At 40.0% G+C, this 19,420-nt stretch overlaps 1 protein-coding gene across 8 annotated transcripts in view; it reads left to right on the plus strand.

Annotated features, from left to right (window-relative positions):
- The window catches only part of Tnrc6a (trinucleotide repeat containing adaptor 6A), a 144,369-nt gene that overhangs the window by 62,841 nt on the left and 62,108 nt on the right, over positions 1–19,420 (plus strand). For 7 of the 8 annotated variants that reach the window (XM_036191407.1, XM_036191382.1, XM_036191400.1 and 4 more), the window contains one exon: positions 14,272–14,359. The exons of the other annotated variant lie outside the window; for it this stretch is intronic. In XM_036191407.1, coding sequence (XP_036047300.1) covers positions 14,272–14,359 — 88 coding nt within the window. The remainder of the gene's footprint in view (positions 1–14,271; positions 14,360–19,420) is intronic. 8 annotated transcript variants of the gene reach the window in all.

A 19,420-nucleotide genomic window follows, 5' to 3' on the forward strand; every position in this document is an offset into this window, starting at 1 on the left:
GAATTGTGAGCAGGTGTGATTATGGGCAGTAGCTCTCTAGGTAAGAGTTGATGAAGATTTGCATGTAAATGGTGATGGAGAAAGGTGAAAGGGAGAGATACTGAGGAAGTGGAACCTGGGATTTCAAAGCAGGTTAGTGGTGAGGGAGCTCCATTTAGGGTCAAGGAGAGATTGATCCAGCATCCAAGTGAAATAGAAATTTATGTGAGAGAAACAATGGTAAGTTACAATCACCAGTTTAGAGAGGAAAGAGAAACCCTCCATTAACTAGTACAACTCAGTTGATGCAAAACAGTTAAAAAAAAATTTTTTTTTTAAATGCATGGATGTTGTGCCTGCATGGATGTCTGCACACATTGGTTCCTGGTACCTGTTGAAGCCAGAAGAGGGATTTGGATCTCCTGGAAGTGGTGTTACAGATGGTTGTGAGCTGCTGTGTGGGTGCGGGAATCAAACCTAGGTCTTCTAGAAAAGCAGCAGGTGCTCTTAATTGCTGAGCCATCCCTCCAGCCCCCAACTGTTGTAATTTTTTAAAGTATATTTGGAGGCTAAAGTTGCATAGTTAGTGAAATTAGAGCTGGATTTTAAGGTGTCAGCTGGTGTCTTACTTTTCAAGTGAGAAAATTCTGATTGAGAGACAGTCTCCAAATAACAGAGCTGGGACTCCAACAGACCTTCTCACTCCAATTCTAGTGTTTTCACTGCACATTAGATAAAATATAATGTACATTTCTGCTTTTTGGACAGAAAACAAAACAAAACAATGATCTCAATATATGTCTCATGCCCATTCTAGTGATTTCTGTAATTTAGATGTGTTGTACAAGTAGAGGTTAACATAATTTGTGATAGTGATCCCTGGTCCCAAACCAACCATTAAATGGCATTGCACAGCAAATATTAAAGGTGCTGTAAACCATATAGCATCTAACCTGGGACACTTTGCATTGAACCATGATTGTCTGGAACAGATGCTATGTCCCAGAGACCCAAGACCCAAGAAAGGAGTGAGCCAGGGTGTACCTCTCTCTAGATAAAGTTATTTGTTGTTGGCAGTGGTCTTCCATTGTTTAGGTGAAAAATCATCCTGATTTTGTTAGGCTTTTCTGTTGCTTGCTCAGATGTGGCTTGCAGGCTAGGCTTTCTAGCTTAATTGGGAGATTATGTGGTAAATTAGCTGCTAAGATAGATGAATACAGACTGTAGGCTTAGCTTAAAACTGACAATACTCTGGAAAATTTGAACATGAACATCATAAAAAAGAATAGTTTATAATGTCTTTTGAATTTTGGCATGCCAAATATGTCTGAAAGTATAATTTGAAAGGCATAAAGTCTTTTACAGTTTCATTTTATGACAACCCCAGAATTATTGTCCATGATTGGAAATACTAAAATGGCATGTGTTACATGTATTCCATTCAGTCTGGACTAATCTTACTCCAAATTGAGATGAAGTCCAACTAATTTTCATTTAAAAATCGTTTGAGTCATTTGAGGGCTGGAGAGCTGGCTAGGCAATTAAGAGCTCTTGTTGCTCTTGCAGAGGACCCAAGTTCCATTCAGGTTCAGTTCTTAGGGCCTGAGTTGGCTGGCTCACAACCACTTGGAACTCTAGCTCTGGGGAATCTGCTAGCCCCTTCTAGACTTCACGGATGCTTGTGCGCACACATGCACATCCACACATAATTAAAAATACAGTTAGTATTAACAAAAAGTCATTTGTAACCTTAAGCAAAGTATCAAAACTAGGGTAGCAAGTACTCCTGCTTTTCATGATTATTTTGTCATTACACTGTATCTCCAGAATACAGCATCATGTCTTGTACTGTAAAGAGGATATTGTATATAAAAGTCAAATGACCAAACATGGAACGTTTAACGTTACACTACAGTTTGGTTCATATTTTCAATTGTCATGGTGGGCTTGCTTTTCACCATTTTCTTGATCCAGAGTTGCGTTAGCTATCTTGTCTCTGAAGCATCCTTACAACCCCTTCATGACAGTGCAACTTTTTGACTAGTTGTTTTACATAATTCAGTTTGGGTTTGTCTAATCACTTCTGAATGACCAGATTGAGGTTAAAATCTTCTTGGCTGAAGTGTCCCACCAGTGGTGATGTGTGCGTTCTCAGCACATCCCTGCAGGGGTTCTCCTTGATCATGTCAAGGGATTTTCTTAGCGTTATTCAGCACTTGCACCTTCATGCTGGCCTAGTTAGTGTTTCGTTCATTATCGGAAATGCCGTTTCGTTTAAACTGAAACCTAAGTATTAAAATTGCAGAAATTACAAGTCTTCTTTAAATTGACTAATGGTTGTTATTGATACCTTTTAAAGAGTTTTTGAAGATAGCTTCCTTGTTGGTGGACATAAAAGTTGTTTTCAACTTTGATCAGTGATGGTTGGATAAACTTGGTAAGAAAATGAAACATTGGTAAGGTTTGTAATGTGTAGTCTATTTTTGTTTATTTTCTTTTTGAGACAAATTCTCACTAAGGAAACCAGCTTGGCTTGGAATTTGGGATCCTCTTGCCTTATGCTTATACTTCTCAGCTGAGAGATTATGATCTGCACCATCATGCTTGCTTGGTATTTAGGTTAGCTTGGCATTGTGGCCACAGACAAGGTATTCATGCTGAGTAGACAAGGTATTCATGCTGAATGTACAAGGTATGGCAGGTGAAGAGAAGTACTTTGGAAAACTGAATATGCATTTGAACAATATATGTATTTGAACAAAGCAACAAAACCAAACCTAGAATGCTGTCAGAAGAGTTGAGGTGGGACTGAAGAGAAAGTAAAGTATAACTGAGGCAGGTTTTCAGTTCTTTTTATTTATTATGTATACAGAAGAGGGCGCCAGATCTCATTGCAGATGGTTGTGAACCACCATGTGGGTGCTGGGAATTGAACTCAGGACCTCTGGACCTCTGGAAGAGCAGTCGGTGCTCTTAACCTCTGAGCCATCTCTCCAGCCCAGGTTTCAGTCTTAGAGGAGTTCCGTGAACATAAATAGAGTTAAAAGTTCTATTTAAGATTTCTTACTTTAAACATCGTTTGCATACTCTGTTGAGTTGGCTAAGGCAGCAGAAATCCTAGTGTTTCCTTTCTTGTAAGCAGGGAGAAACGTTTGAATTTTCGGCAGTAAGACAGTAGTGTTATGTGACAATGACTCAGCTTCCCATTTTAAGTGGAATGTTCAAAACGGATTGGAACCTAGTTAAAGAATTTTATACTTTGAACCTTAAAAGCTATTTTCTGCAAACAGCAATTGATTGGCTTTTGTATAACAACAAACAAGCCTGAGCCAGTTGACTTGTTTTGCTGTCCTTAGTGAATTGCAGTCTGATAGCATTTATTGGGCAGTTTGCTGCAGTGATCCTGGATGTTTTTAAGTGATGGCATCTATGTTTTGTTGACTGTAGTCCCTTCTTTCTCCTGTGTTTCTGTCCCCTGAAAAATGTGTATGTGAGCTAGCAGGAGGAAATGGTGCTGGTACCTAAAAATACTCTGATCTTAAGAGCATTCTAGCATCACTTTACCTGTTGTTAACTGCTGCAAAGGGTGCAAGAAAAATGCATTCTTGTTGTGAATCCTTAAGCAGGTGTGCTTGCTTATATGGATAAGGCCCTTCTGGGTCCTGTTCCCAGTGGAGTGCATCTGTAATCCCAGCTCTTCTGAGGTAGAGGCGGGGGGAACCCAAGTTCAAGGCCATCTGGGCTACATGAGACCTTGTCATAAACAAATAAAGTATAAAAATGGAAAGGGACGTAAGTGAACTTTCTCTGCATTACGGCAGGTTAACATTTCAGGCCACAGTTGTAAGCCAACTATTGGGAACTTCTAGTTCCTCAATGGCTGTGGAATTAGAGCCAACTCCTGTTCAGTGCTAAGATTGTTTAGTGCTGACATGCTTTTGATGTGTTCTCAAATTCTTCTGAAGGTACCATTCTCTGTTCCTCCCTGAATCATGTAGTCCCCGCTGGCCTTGAACTCACTGTCCCTGCCTAAGTGCTGAGACTATGGGCACAGCTTTTTAATGGTAGCACTATTGAGATCAAATTTCCATGCATCTGAATGAAGTATGTGGCTTATACATTCATCACCTCTGTGATTCCAGAACATGTTTACACTCACACTCCCTTTCCCCAAACCCCAGATATTTAGCAATCACTCTTCATCCTTTAGTATGCCTTCTAGCTCTAGTGGATGTTCCTATTCTGGGCATTTCATAAATATGGAATCATACACTAGAATTCTTTAGTGTTTGTGTGTGTCTTATTTAGGGCATTGTCAAGCTTTACTTATGGTTTGTCATTGTCAGCACTTCATTCCTTTTAGTCGGTGAAAAATATCATCATCCCATTGTGTAGATCCCATTTGTCATCTTTTACTTATATAAATATGTCAGTTGTTTTTTTTTTTCCCTTGGTCTGTGTTAGTAGGAATGGAACTCAGGGCCTTATAAATGCCAAGCATGTGCTGTGCTGCTAAGTCCTCAGCACTGTGTCATATTATCTCTGCCTCAGTTAGTAGTTATTTCAGTTATTTTCACTTAAGGATTGAATAATGCTGCCATTAACATTTGTGTTCTAATATTTGTATGGATGTTTTACTTCTGTGGAATATCTAACTAGGAATGGAATTGCTGTAACCTTTTTAGGAAATGCTAGGCTGTATTCAGTGCAGTCAAGCCATTCTCCGCTTTACCAGCGGCTGCCCTTGCTACACATCCTGGTGGACACTTGTCTTTTGAAGTGGTGGGCAGACATCTTTGTGGACGAAGGCATCTCTTTGCGGTTTTGATTTGCATTTCCCCAATGACTAATGAAGTTGAGCATCTTTTCATGGACTTTATTGGTTGTTTGACTTGGAGAAATGTCTATTTATAGTTTCTGTCCAGCTTTGATTTTTTTCCACCCCCTTTGAGACAGGGTCTCGCTGCTACTCTGACGGGCCTGGAGCTTACTATTTAGACCAGGTTGGCCTAGAATAGAGATTCACCTGCTGTGCTTCCGAAGTGCTGAGCTTAAAGGTGTACGCCACCGTGCTCGGCTTGTTTTAAGTTTTGAAATGGATTGGTTTTTGGTTTTTTTGGAACAGGGTTTCATGTAGTGCAGGCTAGCCTCAAACCTGATATGTAGCTGAGGATGACTTTGAACTCCTTGACCCTCTTGCTTCCTGTCCTCCAAATACTGGTGTATAAACATGCATCACCACATCATTTTGGGGGTTGTATTTTGTATTGTTGAGTTTTGAGAGTTCTTAATGTAGGTTTGTATTATATTTATATCTCCATTATTTATTATTTACAAATATTTTCTATGTTATTTTCACCTTCTTGCTGGTCCCTTGAACACAAATATTTAGGTCTGCTTACCTATAATAGTTCTGTTGCTTGTGCTCTTGGTACTCTCAGTCTAAGGTTGCAAAAACTCTTCTGGTTTTCCAATAGTTGTGTGGTTTTTACATTTAGGTCTGTCGTCGTGTTTTGAGTTATTTTTTTGTGCATGATATGAGGGCTCCAATTTCATTCTTACAGTTCCCCGTTGTTTGGCACCATTTGTTGAAAAGATAGTTTCTCTGGTGAGGGGTGAGTCATTATGAAGGGCATTGGCATTGTCTTGGGATTTTGTACCATTGGTCTGTAGCTATCCTTAGGCCAGTGTCCATTGCCTTCCTTCCTGCAGCGTTGTAGTTAGTAAGCTTGAAATCAGGCACGGGAGTCCTCCATCCTCTCCTTCTCAGGATCGATCGCATTGGTTCCTCTTGTATTTCTGTGTGAGTTTTAGGATCAGTTTGTCAGTTTTAATGAAGTCTTTTTGTTAAGAGCAGTTTGTTTGTAGATCAGCTTAGATGACAACCATTTTAATGACACTAAGTTGTTCATAAATATAGAATCTTTCCAGTTATTTAGGCCTTTATTTTTTAAAGATATACTGTGTTTTTGTATACAGTTTGTACTTTTATAAAATTTATTCCTAAGTGTACTTTTTGATGCTTATCAGAAATGGAATTATCTACTTCATTAATTGGTGCTAGGGATCAACACTGGGACCTTAACTAAGCATGCTAATCATGTACTCCATCAAAGGCACACCCACAGTCTGTGCTGTCTGAATAGAGAGATAAATATACATCTTTCTTTCCGATCTTGCTGTGTGCTTGCCTGAGTGAGCCCTCCTTCCCTTTCGCTTGGGCTTTATCTGTTTATTTATTATTACTATTATTATCATCTATTGCTTTTTTATGTGTATGGGTGTTTTGCCTGGTGTATGTCTGTGCCTGTGAAGGCCAGAAGAGGGTGTTGGATCCCCTACAGCTGGAATTACACATGGTGTGAGCTGCCGCCAAACCAGAGTTCTCTGAAAGAACAGCTAGTGTTCTTCTTAATGAGTGTACCATATCTCCAGCCCCTGTTGTTTTTGTCTGTCTGTTTTGTATAGTAGTGAAAGACAAGTGTCAAGATGGTTATGTTAGTCAGTTGTTACCTCTGACATAAGCTGTGGGCTTTTCTGTAACTGTCCTCTGTCAGTTTGGGGACGGTTTCTTCTAAACCTAGTCGGATTGCTTTTCTTGGTGGAAGCGTTTGGAATTTTTGTGATTGCTACTCTTGTATACTGATACCATCATGTAACTAACTGTCTTCATTCTGTTAACATTGTATTATATTGATCTTTGTATGTTAAACCAATCTTGCCTTCTTGGGATGAATCCCTTGATGTGTTGGACTTTTTTGTGTTTGTCTCTTTTCTTTTCTTTTCTTCTCTTTCTTTCTGGTGCACTCTTGCTCACTCTCTCTTCCTCCTCCCTCCCTTTATTCCTTTTTTTCTTTTTCAGAGACTAGGTTTCTCTGTATAGCCCCAGCTGTCCTGGAACTTGCTCTGTAGACCAGGCTGGCCTTGAACTCAGAGATCTGCCTGCCTCTGCCTCTGGGATTAAAGACGTAAGCCACCACATCCAGTGTGTTTGTGTTTCTAATGGCTATAAATCTACTCTTTTCCTGTATTATTGTTCGGTTGTTTGGGTGTGTGGTATCTGACTTGGAACCTGGGTGTTAGCTGTTGCTTTGAGGTGATCACATGCTGCATTGTGCTTTAAGAGTTGTTTTTATGTATTCAATTCCATTTCCTCTCTTCTTGCTCTGCCTTCTTTCTGTTGTAGCCTGTCATTCACAGTGTCTTGGAGTGAGTTTCATGTAGCTAATGATTAGTGTATACTTACTATGTGCCTTCAGTTAGTCCTTTCTCTGTAGTCTCCACAACAGCCTTTTCAGAGAGGTACAGTGGGACCTCAGTAATAGAGGTTTTTGAGGTGGTGTTAAACACCTTTGTAAGGCCACACAAGCTGCTGCTCGAGGGTTAAGTTCTCCTCCTCTTGACATGGGCCCCAAAACTCTGCACTGCAGGCTGTGCTTAGAAAGGGCTGCTGTGATCTGGTCTTTGAAGATGGAGTGTGTGGGCGGGAAGAAGTGCAAGGAGTACAGTTAGGGAGTTTTAGTAAAGGGAAGGAAGCAGGAATTGTTGTCTAATTAAGAGCCCTCTCTCTGCCAGGGAGTATAGTTCAAGTAGAACTGGTTTTGTCCCTGGACCAGTAATTAGTCCTTTTTGGAACAGTGAGATTAACATCTAAAATAATTAGACCATGTATATTGTTTAATTGAAGGTCAAGGGTGAGGTTTGTACTGGTTGGAAAGAAATGTGAAGGAAGTAGTAATTGAGCTAAGCTTCCGAAGGGGAGTGGGATTTAGGGATTTAGGTAGGCAGCATGGAATTTAAGTTTTATCATAGCCTTGTACCTGACAAGCTATGGAAGAAAGTCTTTAACAGTCGATGGGAATGATGCTAGTGCTGTATTTCAGGGTTGTAGGTCCAAAATAAATACTTCCTACACTGTAGACTACAGAGTGATGCTTTCCTGATGGTTGGATATCTAGTTTGACTAACTCTCCTCAACCCAAACTTTCACTGTTATTCTCCCTGTTTATATGCATGATATTTTTACTATTTGAGAGGAACGTGCATATAACAAGATACCCTTCTACCCTAAAAATGTGTGTTTTCTAAAATCAAAGGTATTTTCTTCTTAGTAATTACAATGCCATTTTCATAGTTGGGGAAACAGTGCTGACATTCATACTTGCTAATGAGAAGACCTTACTAACATTTTATGTATTGTCTCAGTAATGGTGGTCACAGCAAGGCAAAAAAAGTTTTTTTTTTTTTTTTTTTTTTTTTTTTTTGTTTTGTTTTTTTTCTGGTTGGAGAGTCAATGGAAGGTCACAGGTTATATTTGGTTTAGCTGCCTGTACTCTGGAACTGGGTGGCAGTCTTTGTTGTGTGGGTTTTCTGGTGTGTAAAGAGTGAAGCTGTTTTGTAGGTTGCCTCTCTTTCTGTTTGCCTGGAGCTCCTCATTAAGTCAAAGCTGTGTCGGGGGCTGAGGTGCTTTTCTCTGCGTGGGGAAATGCATGAAGTCACTTCGTCTCGTTGCCACACATGTTAACTGTACGTCAGGTTTCATCATACTTTGAGAACATGTATGTATTTATTTCATCAGTGTATATTTTACAGTGAAGATCTGTCTTCATTCCTTATTTACTTGTTTGTCCATCCACATCAGTGTGAAATCATGGATTCCTATTTTTTCAAAGACTTATAATCCTTTATTAATGTTAGTTATTTTATTCCTCAAATTCTGGGAGTAATGGGAGCTTCCTGTAAGATCGGGATTATGTTTATGTTTCACCTGGAGCCTTATTGCGGTTTGCCTGTTGTCTCCTTGTCTTTCCTTAATGTAGTTTGAAAGAGGGTATCCTGTACCTCAAGCTGGTGTCTTGAAATCTCAGTGTAGCTGAGGCTGACTTTGAATTCCTGATCCTCCTGTTTATACCTCCCAACTGCTAGGATTACAGGCAGGTGTTACCATGTTTGACTTTTTTTTTTTTTTAAAGGATTTATTTATTATGTAATATTATTTATTATTATTAAGTGTTCTTCCTGCATGTGTCCCTGCAAGCCAGAAGTGGGCACTAGATATTATAGATGGCTGTGAGCCACCATGTGGTTGCTGGGAATTGAACTCAGGACCTCTGGAAGAGCAGCTAATGGCTCTTAACCTCTAAGCTACCTTTCACAGTTAATATTTTGAAGTTTGCATGAAAAGTAATTCGTTTGGTTATGGCATTTTCATACATGTATGTCAGTCTGTTCTTCTTTCTCCCTCACTGTCTTCCCTATTCTTACTGTTCTTCCTTCTTGCTGGTTCCCTTCCACCTCCGGATAGTATAGTCCCTTCTCTTTTCACATCGCTTTACCCTTAACTGCTTCTGTCCTTTTGCTGTTGTGATTGAAAATCATCTGTCACAGGGGCTGGAGAGATGGCTCAGAGGTTAAGAGGCCCTGAGTTCAATTCCCAGCAACCACATGGTGGCTCATAACCATCTACAATGAAAGATCTGGTGCCCTCTTCTGGTCTGCAGGCTGAACACTCACTGTATACATAATAAATAAATAAATCTTTAAAAAAAAAAAAAAGAAAAGAAAATCATCTGTCACTTTCCCTTGTTCATAATTATTATTATTATTTTTTTTTGCCAGAGCTGAGGACCGAACCCAGGGCCTTGCACTTGCTAGGCAAGAGCTCTACCACTGAGCTAATTCCCAATCCTCATAATTATTTTCATTGCTACCTTTGTTCTTTTTTTTGTCCACATTAGTTTTCTTTGTTTTATTCGGTTCCTGTCATTTTTACTGCAGGAGATATCAGGTAAACTGACCCAGCTGTCTCATTCTCTTACCAGTTTATGCTGTGATTGGGTTTCTGTCCTACTATCTGCCGGTGTTAGTTAGGTTACCAGTGACTTACTGAGTAGTACTGACTAGTTATTGATTATCAGAAATCAAGACTAAGGAAAATGTGGAAAAAGAAACAGGAAAGCCAAGAGGGATGGGTGGGATGTGTAAGGAAAAATGAGGGCAGGTGATTTTCCGGCAGATGTGATAGGGATTTTATAATGAGCTTGAGCATGCAGTTGATTTGTGTGTGAAGGTGATCTGCTGACTGGGCCATCAGAAAGGTTACCTCCTGTTTCTGTTCGTAGAGCAACTGGAACCACCTGTCCTTGTCTCCTTGTTTCTTCGACATCTCAGCCACATGTTAAAACTTGGGCTTTAAAGTCTGGACACTAGCAGTGTATTTTCTTTTCTTTTTTTTTTTTTTTTTTTTTCGAGACAGGGTTTCTCTGTGTAGCTTTGCGCCTTTCCTGGAACTTACTTTGTAGACCAGGCTGACCTCGAACTCACAGAGATCCGCCTGGCTCTGCCTCCCGAGTGCTGGGATTACAGGCGTGCGCCACCACCGCCCAGCCTGCAGTGTGTTTTCTTGTGTATGCTGTGTGCTGTGTGCTGTGTCCATACCGTCTGCTCTCTCACTGTGTTGACTGGCTTGCAGCTCCTCTGCTTTTCTTTGCATTATGGTTTGGGCATTCGGTTGGATTACCTCACACTGTACAGTGTGCTGCCTGTTTTTACACCATACTTTTCTTTTCTATGGTTTCATTCTGTGTCAGTCCTGTTAACCTGTCAGTCTTTATGCTGCTCCCTAGGATCCATGTCATTCTGTGCTTTCTTGACTGGAAAGGCTTTTTTTGTCTGTAGAAATACTGCCTCTTCGTGCTGGTGAGATGGCTCAGCAGTTAAGAGCACTGGGTGTTCTTTCAGAGGTCCTGAGTTCAATTCCCAGCATCCACATGGTGGCTCATAACCATCTACAAGGGGATCTGATGCCCTCCTCTGTCATGCAGGCATACATGCAGACAGAACACTGTATACACAATCAATCAATCAATCAATCAATCAATCAATAAATAAATAAATAAAACTTTAAAAAAAGAGAAATCCTGCCTCTTCAGGTTTTACAGTTCACAAGGAAGACCTACAGGATGCAGCATGCAGTTGTGTGGAATGTTTGTGATTTTGTGCAGTCACTACTGGCCAGGGGTCTTGATCAGGTTCACTTTCTCTGCCAGGTAAATAATTAAGAGGCAGGGAAAAAAATCTTGAGCATGACAAGTAGAAGTGGGGAAATTCTCAAACACAGTAGACAGACTCAGCCAAAAAAGGCCTTTGTCAGTGGGGAGGAAACACCACACACACACACACACACACACACACACACACACACACACACACACACACACAGACCAAGCATACGAAAATGACTCTGCAAAGCAAAGTAGGGACTTTGGAAGCTGAAGTCCAGCCTCTCCTTGAGTGGTGAGGATTTTCAAAGTTTTTGAAGGGCTAACTTAGGACTTAGGGTTGGTCAATTTGAAGAAAGACTGATTCATCTTGCTGGGCCCTGAAAGTTTATTTAAGGTCCCCAGTGCTGCTCTGCAGCATACACATAAAGTAAAAAGGTATATTTAAAAAAAAATCACATGGAGGATCTGGTTAATATACAACATTTACATTTTGATTATAGGTAATAGATGTAGCAAATGTATACAACTATATAATTCCACTACAGTCAGAACATTTCTGTCTCCTAGAAAATTCCCTCTGGGCACTTAAAGTCTCTATAGTGTGCTATAAGTAAAAATACTAAGTTCTCATAGAAGGAGAGCCCTGGATGGGGAGCCCAGTTCCTGTTTAGCAGCCTGTAAATTCATAGAACGATAACTTTGAAATATCTTGCCACTAGCCTTGAAGAGGGTATGGTTAAAATACTGAAACTGTGGGACATGTGAAAATCTAGAAAAAGATAGACAGACAGTCTGTGTGTTTCTCTGTGGGGAAAGCATGGGTGGTTGACTGGAATGATTGTGTTGAATAGCTTTTTTCCTATCCTTTGAATGTCAGCCCCTGTTACATTTTGAGGAGATCTGCAGCATGTGTCTTAAGTACTAAGGAGAAGACACTAACTTTACAAAACAAGTGCTAAATAAAGTTTGAGAAAGGAGAAAAATCTGAAAAGGATAAGCCTGTAGTTGACAGGAGACCATGAAGAGCAAATGCTAATAAGGGTGATACCTTGACCCAAGTAGGGTAGACAGTCTTTGGAATGCCACTGGGGACCATGTTATTAATTAAGCACTCCTTATCTCAGCCTTGGGAAATACTGTGACACAAACACTTTTCCTTCCTTCCTTCCTTCCTTCCTTCCTTCCTTCCTTCCTTTCCTCCTCTCCCTCCCTCCCTCCCTCTCTCCCTCCCTCCCTCCCCCCCCCTCCTTCCTTTTGTTTTTCGAGACAGGGTTACTCTGTGTAGTTTTTGGCACTTGTCCTGGATCTCACTCTGCAGACCAGGCTGGCCTCGAACTCACAGAGATCCTCTTGCCTCTGCCTCCTGAGTGCTGTAATTAAAGGTGTGCGCCACTACCATCTAGCTCACATTTTTGTTTTTTCTGATACAGGATCTCACTATGTAGTATAGGCTAGCCTCAAACTTCCTTGCCTGTGCATGCTGTTATTTACAGGCATGTACCACCACATCTGACTGTATCTCAGTTCTAACATGGTGACACGGAGGAAGATGATAGCCAAGTAATTAGAGCTTTTGCTTTTGAGTTTTCCCTATGTGCCTGTGGACATGCCCTTTATCATCTTTTTATATGCCATTCAATCCGCCACTCTTGTATACTATGGTCACCTTGGCCTTTGACTTTATTGGGATGGTCCTTATGTAGAATATAAAGGAGTCTTAAGTATGCATTTGGCATGAATCTGTTATTTCAATTGTGCCTGATGCCACTCATTTCTGTTTTCTCAGTCTACTTAACATTCCTACATTTCTTCCATCAGAAAGGCCAGATTTAAGCGCTCTGTAGTACATTATAGTCTCTTCCAGTTTCCTACATACTTGCCATCTTTCTGGCTTTGTTTGTCAGATCCCTACTGCCATTTAACTTTAACAAATGGTTATGCTTCCCACTGAACCTTTCATGGCTGCCTGTTGTTTATAGTGTGTCCTCCAGAAAGCTTATTTGGTGCAAAGTTAGATACAATTTTTTTTGTATTGTGGTTTTCTTCAATATGCAGAACATTTACTAATAGGTATTATGAAACTTAGATTCTAGGCTGACTAATGGGAGTAGCTAGAGATTTTCCTCCATATTTTCATAGATTTCTTTTCTCAGTAGACTCCTTGAATGACAGGACTAATCCAGAGCACCATGTGCATGGATAGGCCCACTTCAGTGATGGATGGAGAACCAGTAGCCTCCAGTAAGGAGAGCTGTGCACTCTGGGAAGAGATTTGTGGGCCCCCTTTGGAAGTTTTAGTTTTCTTAGAGAGCAGCATTCTTTCGGTTTTAAGTTTGTTTTTGAAGCAGATGCTTCCTGTAACCGTATAGGCAGGAAGGAGGGATGGTTGTGGCTAGACTGGATCTGGTTTTTGTGTTCCTGTGTTAATCCCCCTCCCAGTGTCTTTCTGCTCTCACTGTTCTCGTCTTAAGTGTTTTCTAAGCTCTCCTAGAGGGTGGCGGGTGTACCGACCTAAGACTTGTTTGTTTATTATTGGACATGGCTCCCTTTGTTGCAGTTCACTGTCAATTTTAAGTACTTGTTGCTTTCTCCCTGCATTTCAGTGAGGTGGAGGGAGAAAGAGGAAACAGTTTTTCTAGTCCTGATATCTGAACAAGAGGATCTTTCTGTTGGCAACTTTGAAATTTTGAGTTTCCAAAGATTTAAACAAATTTGTTATTTCCAAAGAAAGAATAGTTTGAGATTATTATAATGCTAATATACATGTTACCTATTTATGAATAATTTGTACTTGAAATGTTTATGACTGGGTTTGTAGCTCAGTAATAAGCTCTTGCCTAACATGTGCAGGGCTCTGGGTTTGATCCATCATCACAGAGTGTGTACACGCACACACACACAGAGTGTAAGAGAACAGAAAAAGCCAGAAGTACCATCCCGTTAGGTACCGCTTGATAATTGGGACCCTCAGCAAGATAACTGCAACTTTCCCAGTGTTTACATTCCAGAATTGGCAGGAACTTGCAGTTTCCCAGTGTAAAACTTGTCAATTTTTGTTGCCTTCCTTGATTGACATTAGGATGAAAGCTGTCACACTTGTGAAGGAAAGCTATGTCAATTTAAAAAAGTAAATTGTACTACTTGGTAGCTATGTGGCTAGGTGGTTGCAAGTTGTGTTGAATAAAGACAAGTTTGCTCTATTTCTTATAAGTGAAAATGAACCTGTGTGCAACATTATTTTTATTTCTAAATCCACTTTGGGAAAGTTAATTGCAACTGTGTGGTTCAGGGATTTAGTGCAAGAAGAAGAACAGTTGATGGAAGAAAAGAAAAAGAAAAAAGACGACAAGAAAAAGAAGGAAGCTGCTCAAAAGAAGGTAGTAGTAAACTTTGATAAACTTTGTTAAGCAGTTTGAACATAGACGAAAAGGAAATTACTCCTATGGCTTTGTTAAAGCATCTGCTTAAGTTTATTAACTTCATTGAAGTTTCATTTTTAATATTTAATGTCTTTGAATGTACATATAGAGTACTTTGCTGAACGTGTAATTCAATGCATAGATAATCTTGCCAGTATTGAGTTTTCAAAGGTAAGTACATCTCATAGGTCTTTTTCTTTCAATTAGTGATTCCTATGTATTTCATTATAGTTTTATAAGTGGAAAGAGCACAGAATTTGTACCTTAATGGCTTAATGGCTATGAAGATAGGGTTTTGAAGCCTTGCTTGCTCATATAATTGTAGAATGATGTGTCCATCAATTTTATTTAGCCTTCTTGGGCCTTAGTTTCTTTATATTTTGTAAAACGAATGTTGAGTTAAATGAAGTAATAAGATACATGTGCAAAATAGGAAATAAAGTAAACTATATTTAAGTAAGTTTTGACACGATAAAGAATAAAAGGCCCCTTTTATTTGATGCCTGTCCTGACTTTATAAGTTTTCAGTTTAAATTAAGATACTTTAAAACAAGCCCTATGTTAGCAAATCTAACCCCTAGTCTTCTCTATCAAATTTTCAAGGACCTTAAAATGTTCTAAAAGACCCAGCAAATGACTGTTCCATTTCTTTTAATGAAAAAGTCCTACTGTGCTTTTAAATATGTATCTCTCTTAGGTAAAGCATTGTGCTAGGAAGTGGGTTAAGTACAACAAAGCATTTACCTTATCATCATTCACTAAGAAACAGGATACATAAGGCATACACACATGAAGCATGTCTTTATGGGAAACTGTTGAAGCACAGAGGAAAGATACCTTAGCTTGAGATGGAGCAAGAGGGATAGGACATTTTCTTAGGATAGAAATGAGTCAGGTGATTAAGGAGCAAAAAAGTACCCAAAGCACAGAAAACTCAAACCAGGAATTTGTAGTCTGTACATCTTAAAATGTGGAAGCGGGAGCCCAGGGGTAGGAATGCCCAGAGATGGCTCAGAGGCAGCTAGTGGTGGGTAAATTCTCTTCTTGAGGCTTTGAGTGTTGAGTAAATTATTGAAGATATTTTAGTAAGAGAGACATGAAAGTTTGTATTTTACCTTAGCAAAGTGTCGAATTGGATCGGAAGGGATTGACTGCCTTAAGGGACTATGGATGTAATTCATAGAATTTGCTTAGTGGCTATGAAGATAGAACATCCTAGCTTGACTTTAGGTTCCATATTGAGTGGTCAAGTACATTTGGGTCAGTTGACCTGCTTAGAGAGTACAGAAAAGGGAGAAGTGTTAAATAAGTCAGTTCTAGGTGTGCTAACTTTGGGCACCATCAGCAGGTCTTATGGGGAGGGGTGGAGTACAGAGCCTTTGGAGGACTGTGTGGAGAGAAATAGTAGGTGACACTAGGCATCTGTCAGTCAAGTCTGGTTGCTCTCGGCTGTAAAGAGTACATAATATATGCATTCATTGTATGAGTTTGGATAAGGCTCTAGTGTAGAGTCTGGTGTTGGCTGATGACTTGGGCCTCCACCAGAGGAGAGGCTTTTTGATATAGTATGGTCTTTGCAGTTTGGTCCCTCGTTATCTGATACTTATGAAAGAGTTGTGTCCCCTCTAAGTTTAGGGTTGGGAAAAGCTTACTATACTCTTGGACCATGGTGTCATTTGCCCATAAAAGAACTCCTGAGATAAACTAGAGGTTGGTGAGGAGGCTGCTTGATGTGTTTAATGTGGAATCTTGTTTGGCTGGCATCTGAGTATTGTTTCCTTAGGCCTTGTTGGGCCTAAGTAGTTCACGGTTTAGCTGGTAAGTTACAGTGCAGCGTGTCTGAGAAAGAGCCTAAAGTAATGTTTATGCATATGTATTTGGAATTTGCCCTGTCTGCTGAGGCAAATTCTGCAAAAGGAAGACACTAGTAGAATAATTTCTCTAAACATTGTTTTGTAGTGTAATTTTTAAGTCATAACATATAGAAATAGTGAATCAATTGTGAAAGTTCATTTTTTAACTTCCCTCACAATCAACATTCTAAATCACCAAGTCAGTAAAGCTACTCCGTTATGCATGCATAAATTTACATGTAGCGCTTGAATGGGGTTTATCCTGTTGCTTGGCATCTCATCGGATCTGTAGTGACAGCTTTTTACTCTTTCCCCGCTTCTTCCTGGCCTCAGCTAGTGCTCCCGGACCCTCACACACTCCTGTCTGTTTAGAACCACCCACCAGAGGCTGAGATAAGAATGGCTTGCTTTACCAGTCTTCCACATGAGTAGGTGTGCTGTATATCATCCTGCCTATCCACTAAACAGGTGAAAAGAAAGGTTAAAGCCCTCAGTTATTGTTACATTTCATTGTCTAGACTGCCACTGTGAATACAGCTCCTCTAAGCTGCAGGAAACCAGCTTATAACTGAATTTGAATGCAACCTGTTGGCACAATAAGGACAGCTGGTATTTCCATACACTGCTACCAAATAGCTTCTTAAAAAAGGAGACTCCCAGATTGGCCCATATTTAAGACTGTGAGTCACAAACTGTTAAGACAAGCTTTGTGGAGCTTTCTTTTTGTTTCCTGTAGGATCCATCAAGTAAAGCCTAGTAGGTGGTGGCAGGACCATTTACATGAGTGTTTGAACATCAGCTCATCGTAATCTGCCTGCTCTATGTATGAACTGTGCACTTTCCTTTCTAAAGAAGACTTCAGCCATTATCTGTTGTAATCTGGGTGCAGTATAAGATGACTTCAGTAGCTAATCTTGGTTTCATCATGGCAACAGAAACAAGTAAAATTGAAACCTTGTTTTCCCATTAGGTGTTCAAAATTATCACAGTGCTTTGCTTTCCATGCAGTGTTACCTTTATTTTCACCAGATACAGGTGAACTTTTAAATTGAGATATACTATATTAAGGAAAATTTTATAATGGGATATAAAGTGTATGTTCTCATGCTACAAATACAGAAAACATTTAGATTTAACTCCCTAATAGCCCCTGTGCACCTTTGAAATAGAAGTTCATATCATGAGCTATTTGCAGCTTCAAATAAAGAACCAAGTAACACAATTTCTTTGTTTGAGTGCTGGATATTAAACACAGAGCTTTTTTTTGTTTGTTTGTTTGTTTGTTTTAAGACAGGGTTTCTCTGTATCTTTGGATCCTGTCCTGGACTAGCTCTGTAGACCAGGCTGACCTTGAACTCACAGAGATCCACCTGCCTCTGCCTCCCAAGTGCTGGAATTAAAGGCATGCGCCACCACTGCCCAGCCTAAAGAGCTTTGAGCATGCTAAGCAAGTTCTCTACACTGAACCAGATTCCTATGCCCCTCCCCCTTGATAGCTTATTAGAAACCTCAGAATTCACTGTAGTATTTTAACTATAACAATTTTTCTTATTTTGTTATTTAAGTATATATTTAAATATTTAGTCTTTCTCTAAAGAAATTCTATATAAAAATTGGGTACTTTTTAAAAATGGTATTTCCCACCCTAGTAATTGAACATGGAGCTCAGTGACTTGAATTTATTTTTAACATTTTTTTCTGTTCTAAAACTCTGGCTATATATGTACAGTACTTTTTATATAATGAAGAATCTTCTGTTTTAGACCTAGAAAATAATTTGATAGAGTACAGGCATAGTTTCAGCCATGAAGATGGGCCAGAACAACAGCAGCAATACAGAGTTAGCACAAATTTCTCCCCAGGCTCCATTTTTAGAAGAAAATTTCAAAAGGGATCTTCAGGGAACTGCAGGGAAGGAAAGGGCGGTTGAGAAATAGGTTAATTATAGAGGGGTAATTTAGACTATCCTTCACTTAAACATGTAATTGTAGTTCCTAGAAAGCATATAGTAGTGAAGGGTAGGGAAAACAATAATACAGACTGGAGTTTCAACATTCATGCTACTTTAGTTGCTGTTACTGTTTGAATTGAAGGGACTTTTATAGGTTTTATAGATGTGAATTAGTAAAGCCTAAAAGAGATTTAGGTTGTAGAAACATCTGACTTCTTTTCCCCCCTTTGGGAAATGATGCTCAGAGTCTCATCAGTACAGTTCTCTGTAACCTTGGTGACCAGATTGAGGAGGCACTCATTGAGGGCACTGAGATGCTCTCTTCTTACAGCTCTCTCCTTTCATACACTTTACTCTTCCTCAGTTCTAAGATTGTTATTCAGCAGACCAGGTACCATTTGCTAACTCATAGGAAAGACTGTTGAGTAGTAGTTAGCTCATTTTTTAAAAGTTAAGTTGAGCATTCCTTTAACCCCAGCACTTGGGAGGCAGAGGCAGGTGGATCTATGAGTTTGAAGCCAGCCTGGTCTACAGAGCAAGTTCCAGGACAGCCAGGGCTACACACGAGAGAGAGAGAGAGAGAGAGATGAACTAGATTAATTCTGTTTTAGTTACTTTTTTTTTTAAGCATCCTGACTGCAGTTTCCCCTTCCTCCTCCTCTCTTCCCAGTCCCTCCTCCACCCCACCCCCATCGATCCCTCTGTTTCTGTTCAGAAAAAGGCAGGCCTCCCATGGATATCTTAGTTACTTTTCTATGTGAAGAGGCGCCATGACCAAGGTGACTCATAGAAGAGTTTGTTGGGGCTCACAGTTCTAGAGGATAAGAGTCCATGACCATCATGGAGGGGGGTTTGGGCAGCATGCAGGCAGGCCTGGCATTGGGGCAATAGCCGAGAGCTTACATTTTGATCCACAAGCAAGAGGCAGAGAGCACCACTGTTAGATTATAATATTGGGAAGGTGTTGTAGATGATCAGAAAAGAGAAAGACAAAGAACTGGGAATGAGTGTCAGCACATTTCCAAATGTGAGCGTTAGAACTGAGCTAAAGCTCAGGTTGGCAGCACTGCTGACAGTACAGGAACATATATACCTACTGACTGCTCCGCACTGTTCTAGGCCTTCACTTGAGCCAACTTGGGGTCCTGAGCCTCATGACCGTGTTGAGAGAAGTGCATTTGCCCCCATTTTGCAGATGAAGTAGAAAGTTAGCTC

Source organism: Onychomys torridus, chromosome 1 (assembly GCF_903995425.1).
Source record: "Onychomys torridus chromosome 1, mOncTor1.1, whole genome shotgun sequence".
NCBI classification, from domain to species: domain Eukaryota; kingdom Metazoa; phylum Chordata; class Mammalia; order Rodentia; family Cricetidae; genus Onychomys; species Onychomys torridus.